Raw genomic sequence first — 21601 nt, 5'->3', positions numbered from 1 at the left:
AAAGAGGTTTTCAGTTGGGAGTGTCTCTGTAACATTCCACATACGAGTGTATTAACCAGGATAGGAGCCAGGGATCCCAATTTCCCAAGGGCTAGAGAGAAAGAGGGGAACTAGGCCTTGCCAGCTGTGGGATTCAGGTTAGGTGATGTCCAGCCATGGGGTTGGGGTCGCTGCCATCAGATTTTCTGGGGCTCTCCTGGCCTAGCCACCCCAGTTCTGCTTGTCCTCACCCCAGCCCTAGCTTTCTGAGCTATGGAGCCTGGGGCCAGACTAACTCCTGCCTCAGGCCAGTGTAACTTTAGGCTTCCTTTTTTTTATTTTTTTGAGACAGACTCTCACTCTGTCACCCTGAGTAGAGTGCTGTGGTGTCAACCTAACTCACGGCAACCTCAAACTCTTGGGTTCAAGTGATCCTCCTGCCTCAGTCTCCTGAGTAGCTGGGACTACAGGTGCCCACCACCATGCCAGTGTAATTTTTCTATTTTTTAGTAGAGATGGGGTTTCCCTCTTGCTGAGGCTGGTCTCAAACTCCTGAGTTCAAGTGATTCTCCCACTTTGGCCTCCCAGAGTGCTAGGATTATAGGTGTAAGCCACTGTGCCAGGCTTTGAGCTTCCTTTTAAAAATTAAAAATACTACTTCGTCAGTATTATTGAAAAGTATACATGTTAATTTTAGAAAAATTAACAAAAGGAGAAACTAAATGTCACCCATAATCTTGCATCCAGAACTCCCTGTCAATCCTATGGTATACATGTTATTCCAGACCTTTTCCAGATCCAAGTGTGAATGCGTGTAATTTAAAAAATAACAGAATAATTCAGTATCTGTATTTGTTTGACATGCTTTCACTCAACAATGGGTGGTAAACATCTTTCTCTAACATCCAACATTCTCATACAGCATGAATTTCAATGAGTATATGAGTATAGCACATCTTATATTGACATACAAGATGATAGATCCATATTGTTGGAATTATAGGATGCCTCTAGTTTTTCATTGTGGAACACGCTTTGTTTTGGGGATTTTTTTTTTTGTATTTTTGAGACAGAGTCTCACTCTGTCACTCTGGGTAGAGTGCAGGGGCATCATAGCTCACCGCAGCCTCAACCTCATTCCTCTTGGGCTCGAGCAATCCTCTTGCCTCAGCTCCCCCAGTAGCTGGGACTACAGGGGTGCACCACTGCATCCGGCAGTTTTTAGAGATGGGATCTTGCTCTTACTCAGGCTGGTCTTGAACTCCTGAGCTCAAGCAGTCCACCTGCCTTGGCCTCTCAGACTGCTAGGATTACAGCTGTGAGCCACCACACCTGGCCTGGAACATGCTTTGATTAGCATTTTGCAGCCCTTCTTTTGATCACATCTCTATCTATCCTTGGCTAAATTAGAAGTGGGAGCTCTGTGATCCCAGGCCTTTGTTCTGTGTAGTCATGGCCAGAATACAAATATCACTTGCACACAGCAGTGGGCCTTGTCTGAGCATTGTGCTGTGTGATGCCTCTGAGTGCAGGGGTGGAGCTGTTGAGGTGGGGGCACAGTCAAAAGGACATGCACTTGACCAGAAATCAGCCATAGTATCTTGTACCTGGCAGATGCTGAGGTTGTGCGGTGGTCCTAGCAAACTATTATTCAAATGAATTTCCCCTCCTTTCTTTCAGGGAACGCTCATAGAGTGGACCAAAGGTTTCAAGGCTACTGACTGTGAAGGGGAGGACGTGGTGGACATGCTCAGGGAAGCCATCAAGAGGAGAAATGTAGGATGTGGTGTTGAGGCTCTTGCCTGCCTCTGGCCCTCCCCTAGGCCTCTCGGCTCTGCCATGCTGTGCCCAGGTCCCTGTGACTCTGGCCTCATCCCACCCTGGGCTGGTATGCCCCTCCTCCTAAGCCTTCTTGGCCTACACATTCTACTTACAGTAGAGCTGCTTTCTTTCAGGAGTTTGACCTGGACATAGTTGCAGTCGTGAATGACACAGTGGGGACCTTGATGACTTGTGGCCATGAAGATCCTAATTGTGAGATTGGCCTGATTGCAGGTACGTGGCCAGGTGTAGCCCACTGGCCTAAATCCCTAAGTCCTTGGAGGTCGCCTTCTAACAGAATGACGAAAGGGGGCATTGTTCCAGCATACAGAGGCTCTGAGATTCTCCATCACCTAGTTTCTAAGTCTTCACTTAATATCTTTCTCCATTAAGGATCCTAAGGCAAGGTCATCCCTTCTGTTGAGGAAGAAGAATGACATGGGAAGAAGGGATTTTCAAACTAGGGCCTTGGGCAGATAGTCCTGAGCGGAAAAAGCCTACAGTTGGATCGTGTTGGCCTGAGGCTGAGGGAGCTAGATTTTCACTCTGGCTCTAATGTGCACCTCCTCTGTTCTCTGAATTCTTCTAGTTCTCAAAGTGCCCAGGAAGGGGGAGAGTTGGAAAGAAACATAGATGGGGGAGGGGGGTGGCCTGAGGTGACCCAGGTGTGTTAGGGGTTTTGGGGAGAAGTCTGGCAGTGATCAGGGACAAGGGTAGATTCCAGGGGAGGACTCTTGCTAAGAGGTGGGGAGATGGGTGAAGATGAGGGTAAAAGGCATTCCAGGTGACAGGGAGGTGGTTTAATAATGGGAGAATCTTGGCTTGGCACCTATAGCTCAGTGGCTAGGGTGCCAGCCACATACACCAGAGCTGGCGGGTTTGAATCCAGCCTGGGCCTGCCAAACAACAATGACAACTACAACCAAAAAATAGCCGAGCGTTGTGGTGGGCACCTGTAGTCCCAGCTACTTGGGAGGCTGAGGCAAGAGAATCTCTTTTTTTTTTTTTTTTGAGACAGAGTCTCAAGCTGTTGCCCTGGGTAGAGTGCTGTGACATCACAGCTCACAGCAACCTCCAGCTCTTGGGCTTAAGCGATTCTCTTGCCTCAGCCTTCCAAGTAGCTGGGACAATAGGCACCCGCCACAACACCCTTTTTTTTGTTGTTGCAGTTGTCATTGCTGTTTTAGCTGGCCTGGGCCAGGTTTGAACCTGCCAGCCTTGGTGTATGTGGCCAGTGTCCTACCCACTGAGCTATGGGTGCCACCACAAGAGAATCTCTTAAGGCCAGGTGTTTGAGGTTGCTGTGAGCTGTGACACCATGGCACTCTACCAAGGATGACATAGTGAGACCCTGTCTCAAAATAAATAAATAAATAAATAAACAAATAACAATAATGGTAGAATCTGGGGAAGTTGTTCCTTTTGGCCATCTGGGCTTCCTGAATATAAGCAGTAAGGTGATAGGGCTATACTGGGTACCTTCAATGCTTGGGTAGGTTGCTTTTTCTATCTGACTTAACTTTCCTCATCTGTGGGAGGAGTTGGGGTTAGATTTAAGAGGGCAAAGAGGCAAGGCCCACTTGATTGACTAAAATAATTGCCTGAACTGCTGTGTTAGGAATAGTTCTGGGGCCAGGTCACGGGCTCACAGATGGCAAGCATTTGCTTGTCCAAGGCCAGATGATTCCTCATGGTCCCTTTCAGCTCTGACTGCTATTTCCATGACCACTTGGAAGCTCTGTGTGCCTAGAGCTTAACAGTGCTGATGAGGAGGAGGAGGAGGAAGATGCTTCCATGTAAAATAAACTCATTAATATCACCTCAGTTCTCTTTTTAACACATCCACGAGGCAGTTATTACATCCTTTTAAAGATGAAGAAACTGAGACCAGCAGACTTGCCTGAGGTCACCAGCTATGAGTGTAAAACTGGTGTCACACCCAGTAGTGTATGAGTCCAAGGCCAAATTCTTGCTGACTGCACTCTGCTGCCTCTCTAAAATCTAAAGTCCCTTTGCTGTCTGTCCTAGGAACAGGCAGCAACATGTGCTACATGGAGGAGATGAGAAACATTGAGCTGGTGGACGGGGATGAAGGAAAGATGTGTATCAACACGGAGTGGGGGGGCTTTGGAGACAACGGCTGCTTGGATGACTTTCACACGCAGTACGACGCAGAGGTGGACGAGGGGTCTTTGAACCCTGGCAAACAGAGGTGAAGAGGGTGCATAGCGAGCTTCTCTGCCAGACTGGGAGGAGGGGTGGGTACCCCTTTCATATCACACACACTGTAGCTTTGTGTGTATGTTACCACTGTCAAATGTCAGTGAGGTGTCTTAACGGAATAAAAGAAAAATGCTCTGGCAACTTTCCAACAGGTAGAATGCAGGGGTCCCTTTTTTCTAACTAGTATAAGGTACCATAAGAGCTAGTGGTGGCTCTGGAAGTGGCAGAGGCTGTCAGAATGCCCATTTGCTGGGAGCATGGTAACATAGCAGACCCTCTCAGGATGAGCTTTTAGTGGGTCTAGTTTACAGATCAATGTCATCAGCCTTTTGAGAGCTGGCTGCCAGGTTGGGCACCTCTTCTGGGGGTGGCAAAGTGGGAGTGCTGGTTCTTGCTCGTGATGTCATGTCCTACCATGGGTTACAATCGCTTGTGAAGTGTATTCCAATTACTAACCACATTAAAAATACTGCAAATAATTAATGGCTTAAAAAATCTATTAGAGGGTGGCGGCTGTGGCTCAAGGAGTAGGGCGCCGGTCCCATATGCCGGAGGTGGCGGGTTCAAACCTAGCCCTGGCAAAAAAAAAAAAAAAATCTATTAGAATTTCACTTGCACTCTGATAGACCTTCCTGAGTAGGAGAGAAAGAGGTAGATAGAGACAGCACTAGCACGCTAGGTCTTCATAATTAACCAAAGCTCATCCACAAGGACGAGGTCGGCAAACTTGTTCTATAAAAGACCAGGAAGTAAATGTTTCAGGTGTTGCAAGCCAGAGGGTCTTTATCACAACTAAGGTCAGTGCCTTAATATATAAAATAAGGGGGCTGAGGTCAGTAGCTCACACCTGTAATCCTAGCACTCTGGGAGGCTGAGGCAGGTGGATTGCCTGAGCTCAGGAGTTTGCGACCAGTCTGAGCAAGAGTGAAAACCTATCTGTAAAAATAGCCCGGCGTTGTGGTGGGCTTCTCAGCTGCTCAGAAAGCTGAGGCAAGAGGATCACTTGAGCCTAAGAGTTTGAGGATGCTGTGAGCTAGGATCCCACAGCACTCTACTGAAGGCGACAAAGTGAGACTCTGTCTCAAAAAAAAAAAACTACACACACACACACACATATATAAAACATAAGGGAAAACATAGATTTCTTGTGGTGGGTGCTCTCCAGGGTGAGAGGTTTTGCAGATGTGCATTGTGATGGGATGCCTGGGCTGAGGGCACCTTAGGAGCTGCCAGACTGGGAATGGTGTCTAGGAAGGGGCTTGGGCAAGGTGGCAAAAGCAATCTGGTAGTTGTTCATCTTCCTCTGGTGCTAGTCTTCCACCTGCTAGGTGGAAGGCAGGTGAGTTGGAGCAAGCCCAGCAGAACCAGGGATTACTCCAGAAGGAAGGAATCTTATCTTTGAACCCCAAGTTGGGGCATCTGAGTATCCTGGCTCTTCTCAAGAAGTTCCTTCCAATTCAGTTTTGTGGCTGTATCCACTGAAGGCTCACATGTTTGGACTGAGAACTTAAGGGGGCAGCACATTTGAATTTGTCTTGCAGCCACCATAATTTGCTTCTTTTAGTGTTGGTTCCTTAGACTGATGGGGTCCTGAGCAGTTAAGAGAACCCAAGCCCAGCACATAAGTATTTTCCACTTGACTTGGCAGGCAGTGGCAGTCTATCTTGTGTCATTATCAATGACGGCATGTGTCTCCATTACACATACCTGTGAAGAGAGCCTCCCCAGTGCCCGGTTGGTACAAGGCCCCCTTTTCCCTCTTGCTCTTTGCCCTCTCGTAGCCTGATAGAAAGTGGGAGTGAACTAACAGCTTTTAGTGTCCCTGGTGTGTGTAGACCAGGCATCCTCAAACTTTTTAAACAGGGGGCCAATTCACTGTCCCTCAGACCGTCAGAGGGCCGGACTATAGTTTAAAAAAAAAACAACTATGGGGCAGCGCCTGTGGCTCAGTCAGTTGGGCGCCAGCCCCATATACCGAGGATGGCGGGTTCAAACCCGGCCCCGGCTGAACCGCAAACCAAAAAATAGCTAGTTAGTTGGTGTGGCTTCAAAGCCCGGCTTTCTCACATCATGCTGTCTTCCGCAGTGCGTCTCCGCCCTCCCCAAACTATCCCTCTTCTCCAAACAGATATGAGAAAATGACCAGCGGGATGTACCTGGGGGAGATTGTGCGGCAGATCCTGATCGACCTGACCAAGCAGGGACTTCTCTTCCGAGGGCAGATTTCAGAGCGTCTCCGGACCAGGGGCATCTTCGAAACCAAGTTCCTGTCCCAGATCGAAAGGTGATGTGTGATCAAGTTCAGTATGAGAGGCTCCGACTGGGATGTGCTGCTGTCATACGGGGGTTGGGCTGATTTTAGATTTAAAAATAAAAACAGAAGGCTGGTCACGGTGGCTTATGCCTGTAATCCTAGCACTGTGAGAGGCCAAGGCAGGTAGATTGCTTGAGCTCAGGAGTTCAAGACCAATATCAGCAAGAGTGAGACCTGGTCTCTACTAAAAATCTAGCTGGACGTCATCACGGGTCCCAGCTACTTGGGAGGCTGAGGCAAAAAGATTGGTGGAGCCCAAAAATTTGAGGTTGCTGTGAGTTATGATGCCACAGCACTCCATCCAGGCGACAGAGTGACACTCTGTCTCTAAATAAATAAATAAAAACAGAAAGACTTTGGCTAGGTTGATCCCTCTCTCCAGCTGCATCGGGGTCACCGTGACAAGGTCCATGTGCACAGCTGTGGGGTCAGTAGCCTGGCTGGGCCTCAGAGCCCTTAGAGAAGTGACTATTTCTTCCACTGAAGTTCCTAACTGGTTAAGGTAGCAATTAGGTTAAGATTAAAAAATAATCGTCTTTCATTCCTGAAAAGATAATTTGTCCATAACATAGAAAAAATGTCTGAAAAAAAATTACCGATATGTTCACTCCCAAATACAGCTACTTTGATTTTTGCACAGAATAATCCCTTTTAAATTCTTGAATGCATGCACTTTTTGTTATTATAATCATATTACATATGTCTCTGTATATATTATTATTTATTCAGTGTTTGTTCATGAAAACTTTCATTTACAATTCTGTTTCATTATTTTACTTTTTTTTCGCAGTTTTTTGGCCACGGCTGGGTTTGAACCTGCCACCTCTGGCATATGGGACCAGCGCCCTACCCCTTTGAGCCATAGGGGCTGCCCCATTATTTTACTTTTTATTATGAAAAGTTGTAAGCATATACAAAAGTAGAGGAAGAAGTAAAATAAACTCAACGTTTACATTATCACCTTCAACAGTGATCAGCTCATGGCCAAACTGGGTCTCTCTATACTCCTGCCATCCCCACCCCCGGGGTTGAGTTAATTTGAACCATTTCTTACATTTTATCTTAGTTCATCTGTAAGTATTTCAAAATGTATTTCTAAAATATAAGGGTTCTTTGGCCCAGCATGGCGGCTCCCACCTGTTATCTTAGCACTCTGGAAGGACCACGTGGGTGGACCACCTGAGCTCAGGAGTTCAAGAGCAGTCTGAGTGGCTGGGTGCCTGTAGCTCAGTGGCTAGGGAGCCAGCCACATGTAGCAGAGCTGGCGGGTTCAAATCCAGCCTGGGCCTGCCAAACAACAATGGCAATTACAACCAAAAAATAGCTGGGCATTGTAGAAGGCACCTGTGGTCCCAGCTACTTGGAAGGGTAAGACAAGAGAATCGCTTAAGCCCAACAGTTTGGGGTTGCTGTGAGCTATGACACCATAGCACTCAACCCCTGGGCAACTGAGTAAAATTCTGTCCCCCTACACACACACACACACACACACACACACACACACACAGAGTAAAAAAAGTACTTTGCTTTGAACTTCTTATGGAAATGATTTAATTATTGATCTTTAAAAATTTTCACAGCACAGCTAAGTTCTTCTCATGGCACACCAGTTGAAAATCACTGATTTATCAGCTGGAATACCTCTAGAAAGAGGAACATCTTCTTATCAACTCTTTGATGAAATTATCACTTTGAATGGCTGCACAATGTTACATTATGTTACTGTACTATAATTTACTAAACTTTCCCATCCATATAGAATATCTAGCTTATAATTTGTAAATTTCTGCTATTCTGAGTAACACCATAGTTGTTCTTTCCATACACATACTTATTTGCATATTTTGTTTAGTTCCTTAGTACTAGAAACATTTGGTTGAAAGAAAGATTTCCCTATGGATGCCCTATTTTTTTTATTTTTATTTTTTTAATTAAATCATAGCTGTGTACATTAATGCATTTTATGGGGTACAATATGCTGTTTTCTTTTTATTAAATCATACCTGTGTACATTAATGCAATCATGTGTTAAAATGTGCTGGTTTTATATAGAATTTGAAATACTTTCATCAAACTGATTAACATAGCCTTCACCACATTTCAGATGCCAGCACACTAGCTCACGCCTATAATACCAATACTTTGGGAGGCTGAGGCAAGAGGATTGCTTAAGGTGGCTCGGTGCTTGTAGTTCAGTGGTTAGGGCACCAGCCACATACATGGAGGCTGGCAGGTTTGAACCGGGTGCTGGCCTGCTAAACAACAATAACTAGTATAACAAAAAAATAGCCAGGCATTGTGGCAAGCACCTGCAGTCCCAGCTACTTGGGAGGCTGAGGCAAGAGAATTGCTTAAGCCCAAGAGTTAGAGGTTGCTGGGAGCTGTGAGCTGTGACGCCATGGCACTCTACCCTACTAAGGGCAACATAATGAGACTCTGTCTCAAAAAAAAAAAAGGATTACTTAAGGTTAGGAGTTTAAGACCTACCTGATTGGCCAGGCAAGGTGGCTCTTGCCTGGAATCCTAGCACTCTGGGAGCTCGAGGCAGATGGATTACTTGAGTTCATGGGTTCAGGACCAGCCTGAGGAAAAATCGAGACCCTTGTCTCTACTAAAAATAGAAAAACTGAGGTAAGAGGATCTTTTGAGCCCAAGAGTGGGAGGTTGCTGTGACCTATGATGCCACGGCACTCTATCCAGGGTGACAGCTGTCTCAAAACAAAAAGAAAAGAAAAAAAGATCTGCCTGAGCAAGAATGAGACACTGTCTTTATTAAAAATAGAAAAATTAGGTGGGTGTTATGGCAGGCGCCTATAGTTCTAACAACTAGGGAGTCTGAGGCAGGAGGATGGCTTCAGCCCAGGAGTTTGAGGTTGCAGTGAGCTCTGATCACACCACTGCACTTTAGGCATGGCAACAGAGTGAGACCCTGGCTCCAAACATGCATGAACAAACAAACAAAGTAAATAAGTTCCAGTTGCTAGACCACCAATTCAGTACAGATGTGTCAGTTGCGCTGTCTCCGGTACTAGCACTAGATGTTATCTGATGCATTGTGTTTGGATTTTTCTCTCAATTTGCACTCTTTCATTGAATTCTCCTAGTCTTTAAGGCAAGATGCCCACAAGCAAAAAAATCACTTTACAGTGGGAAAAAATAAAACACTTTATAAATAAAGGTGGTATACTTAATGAGGGATAGCGGATGGGCTATCATGTCAGAGTTCTCCATTGTCTGAGGATATGGGGGCAGAATCAGTAAAGCAGCCAAGATTTTGTGTTTGTGAAGAGTTGTTAGCAGGCCTTCAGCATACTGTCTAGTCTTCAACCCATCAACTCTGAACAAATTGGTTTAAAAATCATCACTTTGGTGACCACAGGGATCATTTTTTTTGCTTTAGAAAATAGCTTCTGGGGGCGGCGCCGGTCCCATATGCCAGAGGTGGCGGGTTCAAACCCAGCCCCAGCCAAAAAAAAAATAGCTTCTCCCTCATAGGCAACAAATAAGCAAGTTTACTCATCTTTGCCTTACTATTTTTTTTCCACCTGTAGTCCCAGCTACTTGGGAGGCTGAGGCAAAAGGATCACTTCAGCCAAGAGTTTGAGGTTGCTGTGAGCAACACTCTACTGAGGGTGAGAGAGTGAGACTCTGTCTAAAGACAGACAAACAAACAAAAACAAAAACCTTCATAAAATAAACAGAAAATCATATTCACCTAGTGCCAATTAGAAAATGGTAGGTTTTAGCCGGGCGTTGTGGCGGGCGCCTGTAGTCCCAGCTACTTGGGAGGCTGAGGCAGGAGAATCGCCTAAGCCCAGGAGTTGGAGGTTGCTGTGAGCTGTGTGAGGCCACAGCACTCTACCAAGGGCAATAAAGTGAAACTCTGTCTCTACAAAAAAAAAAAGAAACCAGAAAATGGTAGGTTTGGGAGCTGACTTAGAACCATTTCAAAGCATGTTGTCTAATGGCTGGGACAGTAGTTCTCAGGGGAAGAGCTCTACGTTTTGAATTTAAGATTTCTCTCTACCACTTAACCTGTTTGTGCCATGTGGCCTGGGGGAGTTTACTTCACCTCTTTGGAATTCATTGTCCTGTCCTTTTTTTCGTAGAGACAGAGTCTCACCTTATCACCCTCGGTAGAGTGCCGTGGTGTCTCTTCAGATCGCACACATCTTTCGCCTTTTTTTCTTTTTTGTAGAGACAGAGTGTCACTTTATGGCCCTCGGTAGAGTGCCATGGCCTCACACAGCTCACAGCAACCTCCAACTCCTGGTCTTAAGCGATTCTCTTGCTTCACCCTCCCGAGTAGCTGGGACTACAGGCGCCCGCCACAACGCCCGGCTATTTTTTTTTTTTTTTGGTTGCAGTTCAGCCGGGACCGGATTTGAACCCGCCACCCTCGGTATATGGGGCCGGCGCCTTACCGACTGAGCCACAGGCGCCGCCCCTTTTTTTCAAGACTAGTCGAGGGTAGTAGTGGGAAGCAGGGGGAGAGTAGAATAAGGAGTTCAATCTGTTACTGTGAACCAGTCAGTGGTTCTCAACCTTCCTAATGCCGTGACCTTTTAATACGGCTCCTCATGTTGAAAACCACTGCTGTAAACAATTAAGTGAGACAACTCATCCCCTGCAAACCAGCCTGCGTCCTTCTTTAGGAGATAAATAACTCCTGTTATAAGAGGAGTTTCATAAGCTCTGTTGCTTCACCCCCAGCCTTGCTCTGCGCATCGAGCAGGGGAATGCACATGAAAGAACCAAGTAAGCTGTGACGGCAAGACCCTAGCAGGAATCGCAGATTTGCTCTTCATTATACACAGCAAAAGAAACCTTTTAAAATTACTCATTCATTTGAGAAATACTTAAAAAATACAAATAAGTAAAAGGAAGACAGTAAGATTTACCTGTAATCCTACTAACAATTGAATAGTGTTCTGCTTTTTTCTGTGCAAGAACAAACATGAAAACAAAAAGCAAACAAAAAACCCAGACCATATGGTACATAGTATTTTTTGTTTGTTTGTTTTTTTGGCAGGGGCTGGGTTTGAACCCGCCACCTCCGGTATATGGGGGCGGCACCCTACTCCTTTCAACCACAGGCACCGCCCAGCACATAGTATTTTATAATCCTTCTTTTCACTACGTCATGAACATTTTCCCTGGCATTAAATATTCTCCTGCAAACTCATCTTTAAGGTCTGCAAAGAATTCTATTGTCTGGCTGTCCCGCCGCTCGCCTGCTGAATCCCTGTATGGCCATTATTGTTTCTCAGTTGTTGTTTCTTGGTAAACAACTTGTTCTTGGTAAACATACTTGTTCTTCCCTAAGTATGGGTATGACTTCACATTTTTTAGCTTGAGAGTCAGAGGTCTGTTAAATATCATTAGTTCACTGTGAGATAATCAGAGTCTAGTCCTGAGGTCAGCCTGTCCCCAGGATAGGTGTTTCTCTGTACGTGTTTATGGTCCTACTGGATTCTTATGCTCTAAGGCGCTGATTGTATTTTGTATATTTATTTATTCACTTGCCCAGTGAATGTACCCAGCCCTATACTAGCTACTGTGAAGATATAGTCACATTCTCAAAGAGCAGACAAATCAGAAAAAGGGAAAAGAAAGCAAAGAAGAAAAAAATGAAACAGAAGGAAAGTTGGCCTCCAAATGACTGGGCCCACAGTATAGCAGCTGGGATGATTCATGGGAAAGTGCTGGAGTTGGTGTGAGAAGGCTTGGTTTTGAATTCTGGCTCTCTACTGTCTGAGTGGGCAAAGCTTTAACGCTCTGAACCTCAGACTCCTCTTCTGAAAAAACGGGTGCCTGGCATGTTGATGGCTGATTCCAACATAGCTTCTACTAAGATAATAGATGTGAATGTGCCTAACATAGGAGGTACTCACACTTTTTAAAAGATGTTGGAACTTCCTGGGATGATGGATGGACCTTCTTGAGTTTCAGCTTCTAAGGCCTTCTGCTCCAACCTGGCCATTGCCTGGGCTGATTTTTCCTCCCTGCATCTAGGGCATCTACGGCTGTGAGTGGAGTTGATCAGGCTCCAGGGCCCCAGGAGGCAGGTCTGACCAGCTTCTTTACTTGCCTGCAGTGACCGACTGGCCCTCCTCCAGGTCAGGAGGATCCTGCAGCAGCTAGGCCTGGACAGCACCTGTGAGGACAGCATCGTGGTGAAGGAGGTGTGCGGAGCAGTGTCCCGGCGGGCGGCCCAGCTCTGCGGGGCTGGCATGGCCGCCATAGTGGAGAAAAGGAGGGAAGACCAGGGGCTTGAGCACCTGAAGATCACCGTGGGTGTGGACGGCACCCTGTATAAGCTGCATCCTCAGTGAGTGCCCACAAGAGGCGGGGTGGGGGATGCGGGATAGGGGAGGTGCCGGGGGCTGAGTGTGGACATGGCTTAGCCTCCTCGGCTACAGAGTGGGAAGACGTGTCCCTGTCCTTTTATGGGAAAGAAGTGCTGTGTTGTGAAGTCACAGGTTAAATCTGAAAGACAAGATAGTTGTGAGCCCTGGGGCCTCTGCTTCCTGGCAGCACAATGTGGGAACATTAGCCAGCCTCTAGACCCAGGTTCCTCATCTGTAAAAAGCCAGCAGTGATAATCCTTACCTCCTAAGGCTGAGTGCATGAGGATTAAATGAGTTAATATATGTAAAGTGCTTCATACAGTGCTCAAAAAAATGGGTTATTATTATATTTCCACCCAAACTCACAGGGTAGTAATAAGAACTGATTCTTTGTGCAGCACAAGGCATTAGTCAAATATAAGCTTTTTATAATTTCTTGAGCTCAGAATGGTGGACAGAAGGATTAATAACCCTGTCAGGCAAAGGAGATTTGAATCTTTGCTCTACCACTTGGAACTGGGAGGGCCAGGGCCAGTTTCTTTTCTCTCTATTTTTTTAAAAACCATCTCCCAGCTTCAGTTCTTTTTCTCTAAAATGAGAACAAAAATTAGACCTATTTTGAGTTGCGAGGATTAAATAATAGTATCTATACAGTGTGTGGCACTTCACAAAAATGTCAATAATGAAAACTTTTTTTTTCCCTCGAGACAGAGTCTCACTATGTCACCATCAGTAGAGTGCTGTGGTGATACAGCTCACAACAACTTCCAACTCTTGGGCTTAAGTGATTCACTTGTCTCAGCCTCCCAAGTAGCTGGGATCACAGGTGCCCGCCACAATGCCTGGCTATGAAAGCTTTTGTTTTTATTCAATGTTTTACATTTTGTTTTACTGAAAAGTGCTAACCAGGTTGTATGTATTTCCAATCATGCTGAAATGTATTCATGAATATATCATTTTTTTTTTTTGTAGAGACTGTCACTTTATGGCCCTCGGTAGAGTGCCATGGCATCACACAGCTCACAGCAACCTCCAACTCCTGGGCTTAAGCGATTCTTTTGCCTCAGCTTCCTGAGTAGCTGGGACTACAGGCGCCCACCACAACGCCCAGCTATTTTTTTGGTTGCAGTTCAGCCTGGGCCAGGTTTAAACCCGCCAACCTCGGTATATGGGGCCGGCACCTTACCGACTGAGCCACAGGCACCGCCCGAATATATCATTTTTATAATCCCAAATCCTTAGCCCTTCGTATGATGCAAACTAATTATTAAAAATAGCTGAGTAGTATTTTCTCTTGGTTTTCCCCTTGGGGCCACATTGGCTTTTGTTTTTGTTTTTTGTTTTTTTTTGAGACAGAGTATTACTATGTCATCCTAGGTAGAGTGCTGTGGACTCACAGCTCACAGCAACCTCCAGCTCTTGGGCTTAGGCAAATCTCTTGCCTCAGCCTCCCAAGTAGCTGGGACTATAGGCGCCCGCCACAATGCCCGGCTATATTTATATTTTTGTTGTTGTAGTCGTTTATCTAGCTTGAGCCAGGTTCAAACCTGCCAGCCTCAGTGTATGTGGCTGGTGCCCTAACCACTGTACTATGGGTGCCAAGCCAAGGAGCACATATTTTTGATCTCGTTCTTATAGGACTCTCCCTCCAACCAAGACCTAACCAAGGGATTAAGAAAACCCACATGGGGCAGCACCTGTGGCTCAGTGAGTAGGGCACCCATATGCCGAAGGTGGCGGGTTCAAACCCAGCCCCGGCTAAACTGCAACAAAAAAATAGCCGGACGTTGTGGCGGGCGCCTATAGTCCCAGCTACTTGGGAGGCTGAGGCAAGAGATTCGCCTAAGCCCAAGAGCTGGAGGTTGCTGTGAGCTGTGAGTCCACAGCACTCTACCTAGGATGACATAGTAATACTCTGTCTCAAAAAAAAAAAAAAAAAAAAACCACCACATGATTATTACAACAGGTGCAGATAAAGCATTTGCTAAAATCCAATACGTTTTTCATGAAAAAAGAATTCCTTAAACTAGAAGTGAGGGAATTTCCTTAACCTGATAGAGTGTTTATGAAAACCCACAGCTACCATCTTCCTTAATGGTGAAAGACTTGGGGAGTGAAGCTGGGTGTGGTGGCTCGCACCTGTAATCCTAGCACTCTGGGAGGCTGAGGCTGGTGGACTGTTTGAGTTCTGGAATTCTAGATCAGTCTGAGCAAGAGTGAGAACCCATTTCTACTAAAAATAGAAAAATGAGCCCAGCATTCTAATGGGCTCCTTTGTAGTCCTGGCTATTCTGGAGACTGAGGAAATAGGATCACTTCAGGCCAAGAGTTTGAGGTTTCTGGGCGGCACCTGTGGCTCAGTCGGTAGGGCGCCGGCCCCATATACCAAGGGTGACGGGTTCAAACCTGGCCCCGGCCAAACTGCAACCAAAAAATAGCCGGGCGTTGTGGCGGGCGCCTGTAGTCCCAGCTACTCGGGAGGCTGAGGCAAGAGAATCGCTTAAGCCCAGGAGTTGGAGGTCGCTGTGAGCTGTGTGAGGCCACGGCACTCTACCGAGGGCAGTAAAGTGAGACTCTGTCTCTACAAAAAAAAAAAAGAGTTTGAGGTTTCTGTGAGCTATGATGCCACAGCACTCTACCCAGGGTGACAGAGTAAAACTCTGTTTCAAAAAAAAGAAAGAAAGGTAGGGCATGGTGGCTCACGCCTGTAATCCCGGCACTCTGGGAAGCTGACGTGGGTCAATTGCCTGAGCTCACAGGTTCGAGACCAGCCTGAGCAAGAGCAAGACCCTCTCTCTAAAAAAAAAAAATAGCTGGGCATTGTTGTGGGTGCCTGTAGTCCCAGCTACTTGGGAAAGCTGAGGCAAGAGAATCACTTGAGCCCAAGAGTTAGAGATCGCTCTGACCTATGAGGACACAGCACTCTACCAAGGGCAACAAAGTGAAAAAAAAAAAAGATATCTGCACTCCCATGTTCATTGCAGCTCTATTCCCAATAGCCAAGATATGGAAGCAGCCTAAAGGTCCATCAACAGACAAAGGGATAAAGAAACCGTGGCACATGTATACAATGGAATATTTTTCAGACTTAAAAAAATAAGAAGGAGGCTCGGTGCCTATAGCTTAAGAGGCTGCCAGCCACATACAGCAGAGCTGGCAGGTTCAAATCCAGCCCAGGCCTACCAAACAACAACGACAACTACAACCAGAAAAAAAAAAAAATAGCCAGGCGTTATGTCAGATGCCTGTAGTCCCAGCTACTTAGGAGGCTGAGGCAAGGGAATCGCTTAAGCCCAGGAGTTGGAGGTTGCTGTGAGCTGTGATGCCACAGCGCTCTATCGAGGGCAATAGCTTGAGGCTCTGTCTCAAAAAAAAAAAAAGAAGAAGGAAATTCTTCCATTTGGTATGACATACATGGACCCGGAGATATTATGCTAATGAATAAGCCAGACAAATATTGTCTGATCTCACTTCTATGTAGAATCTAAAGAAAAAAAAATCAGAGCTAGAGAAAGAAACAGTGGTTACCAAGGGTGTATGCAGGGGGCATGGGGGCCGGTGGTGGAGGTGAGGGGGAGAGAAGACTGGAGGTCAGAGGATACAAAGTAGCAGATATGCAGGATGACTGAGTCCAGAAATCTAATGTGCAACATGGGAACTATGGGGATAATGTTGTATTTGAGATTTTTGTTAAATAAGTAGATTTTAGCTGCTCTTTTTTCTTTTTTAGAGACAGAGTCTCACTTAGTCTCCCTCGGTACAGTGCCATGACATCACAGCTCACAGCAACCTCCAGCTCTTGGGCTTAGGCGATTCTCTTGCCTCAGCCTCCCGAGTAGCTGGAACCACAACGCCCAGCTATTTTTTTGTTGTTGTTGCAGTTTGGCCAGGGCCGGGTTTGAACCTGCTACCCTCAGTATATGGGGCCCCCGGAGCCCTACTCACTGAGCTACAGGCACCACCCGATTTTAGCTGCTCGTACAGAAAAAAGTACCAAAGTGGTTCAGTGGGTAGGGTGCTGGCCCCATATACCAAGGGTGGAGGGTTCAAACCTGACCCAGGCCAAACTGCAAGAAAAGAATAGCTGGGCGTTGTGGCGGGTACTTGTAATCCAAGCTACCCGGGAGGCTGAGGCAGGAGAATCGCCTAAGCCCAGAAGTTGGACATTGCTGTGAGCTGTGATGCCACAGCACTCTACGAGGGTAATAAAGTGAAATTCTGTCTCTCTAAAAAAAAAAAAAGGAAAAGAAAAAAGTACCCATGTAAGATAATACATATGTTAATCTGCTTCACTATAGTAACCATTTTATTACCTATATCTATGCCATAACAGTATCTTTGTAAATCTCAAATACACACAATAACATTTTAATTTTTTTGAAAGGCTGGATGTGCTGGCACACACCTATAGTCCTTGCTACTGGAGAGGTTGAGACAGGAGGATCACTTGAGCCTGGGAGTTCTACTTCAGCTTAGGCAACATACTGAGACCCAACCTCAAAGAAATGAACAAGTAAAACAGATTTTTAAAAATTGTTTTCTTTGGCTGGACATGGTGACTCATGCCTGTAATCCTAGCGCTCTGGGAGTCTGACATCGGTGGAGTTCTTCGGCTCAGTTGTTCGAGAATAGCCCAAGCAAGATAGAGATCCCATCTATACTAAAAGAGAAAAATTAGCTGGGTGTTGTAGCAGGTACCTAAATAGTCCCAGCTATTTAGGAGGCTGAGGCAGGAGGATCACATGAATCCAGGAGTTTGAAGTTGCTGTTAGCTAGCCTGATGCCACAACACTCTAGCCTAGGCAAAAGATTTTTGAAACTGTCTCAAAAAAAAAAAAAAAAATTTTTAGTCTTGGCGCCTGTGGCTCAAGCGGCTAAGGCGCCAGCCACGTACACCTGAACTGGCAGGTTCAAATCCAACCCTGGGCCTGCCAAACAACAATGACAGCTGCAACTAAAAAATAGCCAGGCATTGTAGCAGGTGCCTATAGTACCAGCTACTTGGGAGGCAGAGGCAGGAGAAGCGCTTGAGCCCAGGAGTTGGAGGTTGCTGTGAGCTGTGATGGGACAGCACTCTACCCAGGGCAACAGCTTGAGGCTCTGTCTCAAAAAAAAAAAAAGGAAAGAAAAAACTTATTAACATAACCAACTACTATTTTTTAAAATATATATTTTTTGAGACAGATTCTCACTTTGTTGCCCTGGGTAGAGTGCCGTGGCTTCATAGCTTACAGCAACCTCCAACTCGTGGGCTTAAGCAATTCTCTTGCCTTAGCCTCCCAAGTAGCTGAGACTACAGGCACATGCCACAGAGCCTGGCTATTCTTTGGTTATAGTTGTCATTGTGGTTTGGCAGACCTGGGCTGGATTCAAACCTGCCAGCTCCGGTGTATATGGCTGGTGCCCTAGCTGCTGATCTACAGGCGCCGAGCCTTAAAATATTTTTTGTAAAAAAAAAAAAATTACATAAAAATGGGCGGTGCCTGTGGCTCAAAGGGGTAGGGTGCTGGCCCCATATGCCAGAGGTGGCGGGTTCAAACCCAGCCCCAGCCAGAAACTGCAAAAAAAAAAAAAAAAAAAAAATATATATATATATATATATATATATTTTTTTTTTTTTTTGTAGAGACAGAGTCTCACTTTATAGCCCTCGGTAGAGTGCCATGGCCTCACACAGCTCACAGCAACCTCCAACTCCTGGGCTTAAGCGATTCTCTTGCCTCAGCCTCCCGAGTAGCTGGGACTACAGGCACCTGCCACAACGCCCGGCTATTTTTGGGTTGCAGTTTGGCTGGGGCCGGGTTTGAACCCGCCACCCTGGGTATATGGGGCCGGCGCCTTACGGACTGAGCCACAGGCGCCGCCCAATATATATATATTTTTAAAACATTTTTTGAAAAGGAAGCTGTTTAGAGCTTTGAAACCCAAGCTGGAAGAAACTAGATTACAATCGTTTATAAATATGCTGACTACACACATATGGGCTGATGATGTTTCTCTCTCTTTTTCATAGCTTTTCTCGGATATTGCAGGAAACTGTGAAAGAACTAGCCCCGTGCTGCGATGTGGCCTTCATGCTGTCGGAAGACGGCAGTGGAAAGGGGGCAGCTCTGATCACTGCCGTGGCTAAGAGGTTACAGCAGGCATGGAAGGAGAACTAGGAACCCAGCCTTGGGCCTGCTGCACCCTGGACACTGACCAGTTAGTCTTTCCTCTAGCAAATGAGTTGGTCAGAGACCAAAGGACAACCTCCTAGATGATTTCACCTTGTGGATGGTTGAAAGAGAACCCCAGGCTCTCGGGCACTCTTAGCGTCTTGTGGCTGGCTTTGCATTGACATTACATGACATCTGTATTTGCTGTATTTGGCCAAAGATGGGTCAGCTTGTGAAATCAAACTGTCCATCTTGAGAGATCCCTTCCAGAAAATTTTCCACTGGAGGCCTGAGCTGTCAGTTCTCTGTGGCTTTTGGTCCTGTGGCTGCTGGACTTGGAAACCTACAGAGGCTACTCATGTGGGCCTGGCTGGGATGTCCCACTGGGACATCTAAGCCATCTGTTATGGTAGATCAGGCCCTCTAGTTCCAGATGAACTTTTGAGAGGAAGAGGGACTCATGTAATGATCTGGGGTGGGGGAAATCTAATCTAACTTGTCCTTAACTTATCATGTTGACTTCAAACCTAAGAGAGAACAAAGACTTTGGCCTATCCAGCCCAGGCCGCAGAGGGCTGATTGTCAGGGAGCCCTGTGGCATTCATTTCATGCTCAGAGTGAGTTATGCTAGTACCCTGAAGGTGCTTATTCCTTCAGGAACATGTGCTATGGGGTAAGGTGCTATTTGGGGCATTTGCTTTTCATTTTATAAGTGGTTGTGTTGCTGTGGATAGTTGTTTTAAGGACCGTTAGGTGTATGAAATTCAGTGAATTAATAAAAAATATTTGATTTTCCAAGAAACTTTGCATGAGGTGGTGATATTTCTTTTGGGAGGTTCGATTTGTTGGTGGAATAAAGGCTGCATGGAGTCAGAAGGAACACAAGCACACCTCTAGTCTCAGCTTTCTATTGACGAGGGGGAAATAGACGGAATATTTTCTTTTTTTTTTTTTTGTAGAGACAGAGTCTCACTGTACCGCCCTGGGGTAGAGTGCCGTGGCGTCACACGGCTCACAGCAACCTCCAACTCTTGGGCCTACGCGATTCTCTTGCCTCAGCCTCCCGAGCAGCTGGGACTACAGGCGCCCACCACAATGCCTGGCTATTTTTTTGTTGCGGTTTGGCCGGGGCTGGGTTTGAACCCGCCACCCTTGGCATATGGGGCTGGCGCCCTACTCACTGAGCCACAGGCGCCGCCAAGACGGAATATTTTCTACACTTTCCCTACCAGATTATCCAAATTCATTTGAATACTTCAGTTACTGAGCATTCAATTACCATGCGATCCCATCTTTTTTTGTTTTTTTTGAGACAGAGTCTCACTTTTTCACCCTTGGTAGAGTGCTGTGGCCTTATAGCTCACAGCAACTCAAACTCTTGGACTCAAGTGATTCTCTTGCCTCAGCCTCCTAAATAGCTGGGACTACAGGCGCCTGCTACAATGCCCAGCTATTTTGTTGTTGTTGTTGTTGTTATCATTGTTGTTTAGCTGGCCCAGACAGGGTTCGAACCTGCCAACCTTGGTGTATGTGGCTGGCACCATACACACTGAGCTACTGGCGCAACCTGGAAGAAGTCCCTTTTTATTTTATTTTTTTTGTAGAGACAGAGTCTCACTGTTGCCCTCAGTAGAGTGCCGTGGCGTCACACAGCTCACAGCAACCGCCAGTTCTTGGGCTTAGGCGATTCTCCTGCCTCAGCCTCCCGAGTAGCTGGGGTACAGGCGCCCGCCACAGCACCCGGCTATTTTTTGTTGTTGCAGTTTGTCCAGGGCCAGGTTTGAACCTGCCCCCCTCGGTATATGGGGCCAGCACCCTACTCACTGAGCCACAGGCGCCACTCTGGAAGAAGTCCTTCTGACCTTCAAACTGACCCCTAATTCCCTGGAACGCGATCCCTCCCCACACCCCATGTTCTCCATTCTACCTTGGCTCTAGCCATTTCTCCACTGGGCAGCTTCTCTGCTTCTCTTTTCATCTTCTCCTTTATCTGAACTGCTTGTGAGTTTCTATTTTGTTGCATAGACATATATGTAGGAGTTTTTTGCCTGGCCGTGAAGATTGTGAAACTCTTTGTCAGACACATTTTTGTATTTCCCAAGTGGACACAGCACCAGGCCATTCTTAGTGAATAGTTATGGAGGAATGCAAGATCGAAAAATAGAACTTTTCGATTTCAAGAATTTTCTCTGGAAAGGATATAGACCAATATCATAGGAAACAAACTAAAAAGACTAAAATTCCACATAACCCAGGTTAATTTTTTTTTTTTTTTGCAGTTTTTGGCCAGGGCTGGGCTTGAACCTGCTACACCCAATATATGGTGCCACACCCGATATATGGTGCCCTACTCCTTGAGCCACAGGTGCATCCCAGGTTAATTTCATTTTGAGTTATGTGCTCAGTCATATGCTTAAATCTTTTCTTTTCTTGTTTCTTTTTTTTTGGAGATGGTGTCTCACTTTGTGGTCCTCAGTAGAGTGCTGTGGCATCTCAGCTAACAGCAACCTCAAACTCTTGAGCTCAAGCAATCTTCTTGCCTCAGTCTGAGTAGCTGGGACTACAGACCCCCACTACAATGCCTGGTTATTATTTTCTTTTATCTTTCATGCTTAAAGGCAAATGTATTCTGGCTTGGCACCTGTAGCTCAAGCGGCTAAGGTGCCAGCCACATACACCAGAGCTGGCAGTTCAAATCCAGCTCGGGGCCTGCCAAACAACAATGACAACTACAAGCAAAAACTAGCCGGGCGTTGTGG

At 46.2% G+C, this 21601-nt stretch overlaps 1 protein-coding gene across 3 annotated transcripts in view; it reads left to right on the top strand.

Annotated features, from left to right (window-relative positions):
* Positions 1 to 19640, top strand: part of HKDC1 (hexokinase domain containing 1) — a 59492-nt gene extending 39852 nt beyond the window's left edge. For all 3 annotated transcript variants that reach the window (XM_053586600.1, XM_053586601.1, XM_053586602.1), the window contains exons 13-18: positions 1660 to 1755; positions 1935 to 2034; positions 3829 to 4012; positions 6152 to 6307; positions 12435 to 12668; positions 18701 to 19640. In XM_053586600.1, coding sequence (XP_053442575.1) covers positions 1660 to 1755; positions 1935 to 2034; positions 3829 to 4012; positions 6152 to 6307; positions 12435 to 12668; positions 18701 to 18848 — 918 coding nt within the window. In that variant the 3' untranslated portion in view covers positions 18849 to 19640. The remainder of the gene's footprint in view (positions 1 to 1659; positions 1756 to 1934; positions 2035 to 3828; positions 4013 to 6151; positions 6308 to 12434; positions 12669 to 18700) is intronic.
* The last annotated feature ends 1961 nt before the right edge of the window (positions 19641 to 21601 follow it).

The sequence above is a fragment of the Nycticebus coucang genome, chromosome 3 (assembly GCF_027406575.1).
Source record: "Nycticebus coucang isolate mNycCou1 chromosome 3, mNycCou1.pri, whole genome shotgun sequence".
NCBI lineage: Eukaryota > Metazoa > Chordata > Mammalia > Primates > Lorisidae > Nycticebus > Nycticebus coucang.
Note: the sequence above shows the minus strand (reverse complement) of the source record. Positions and strands in the feature narration are given on the sequence as shown.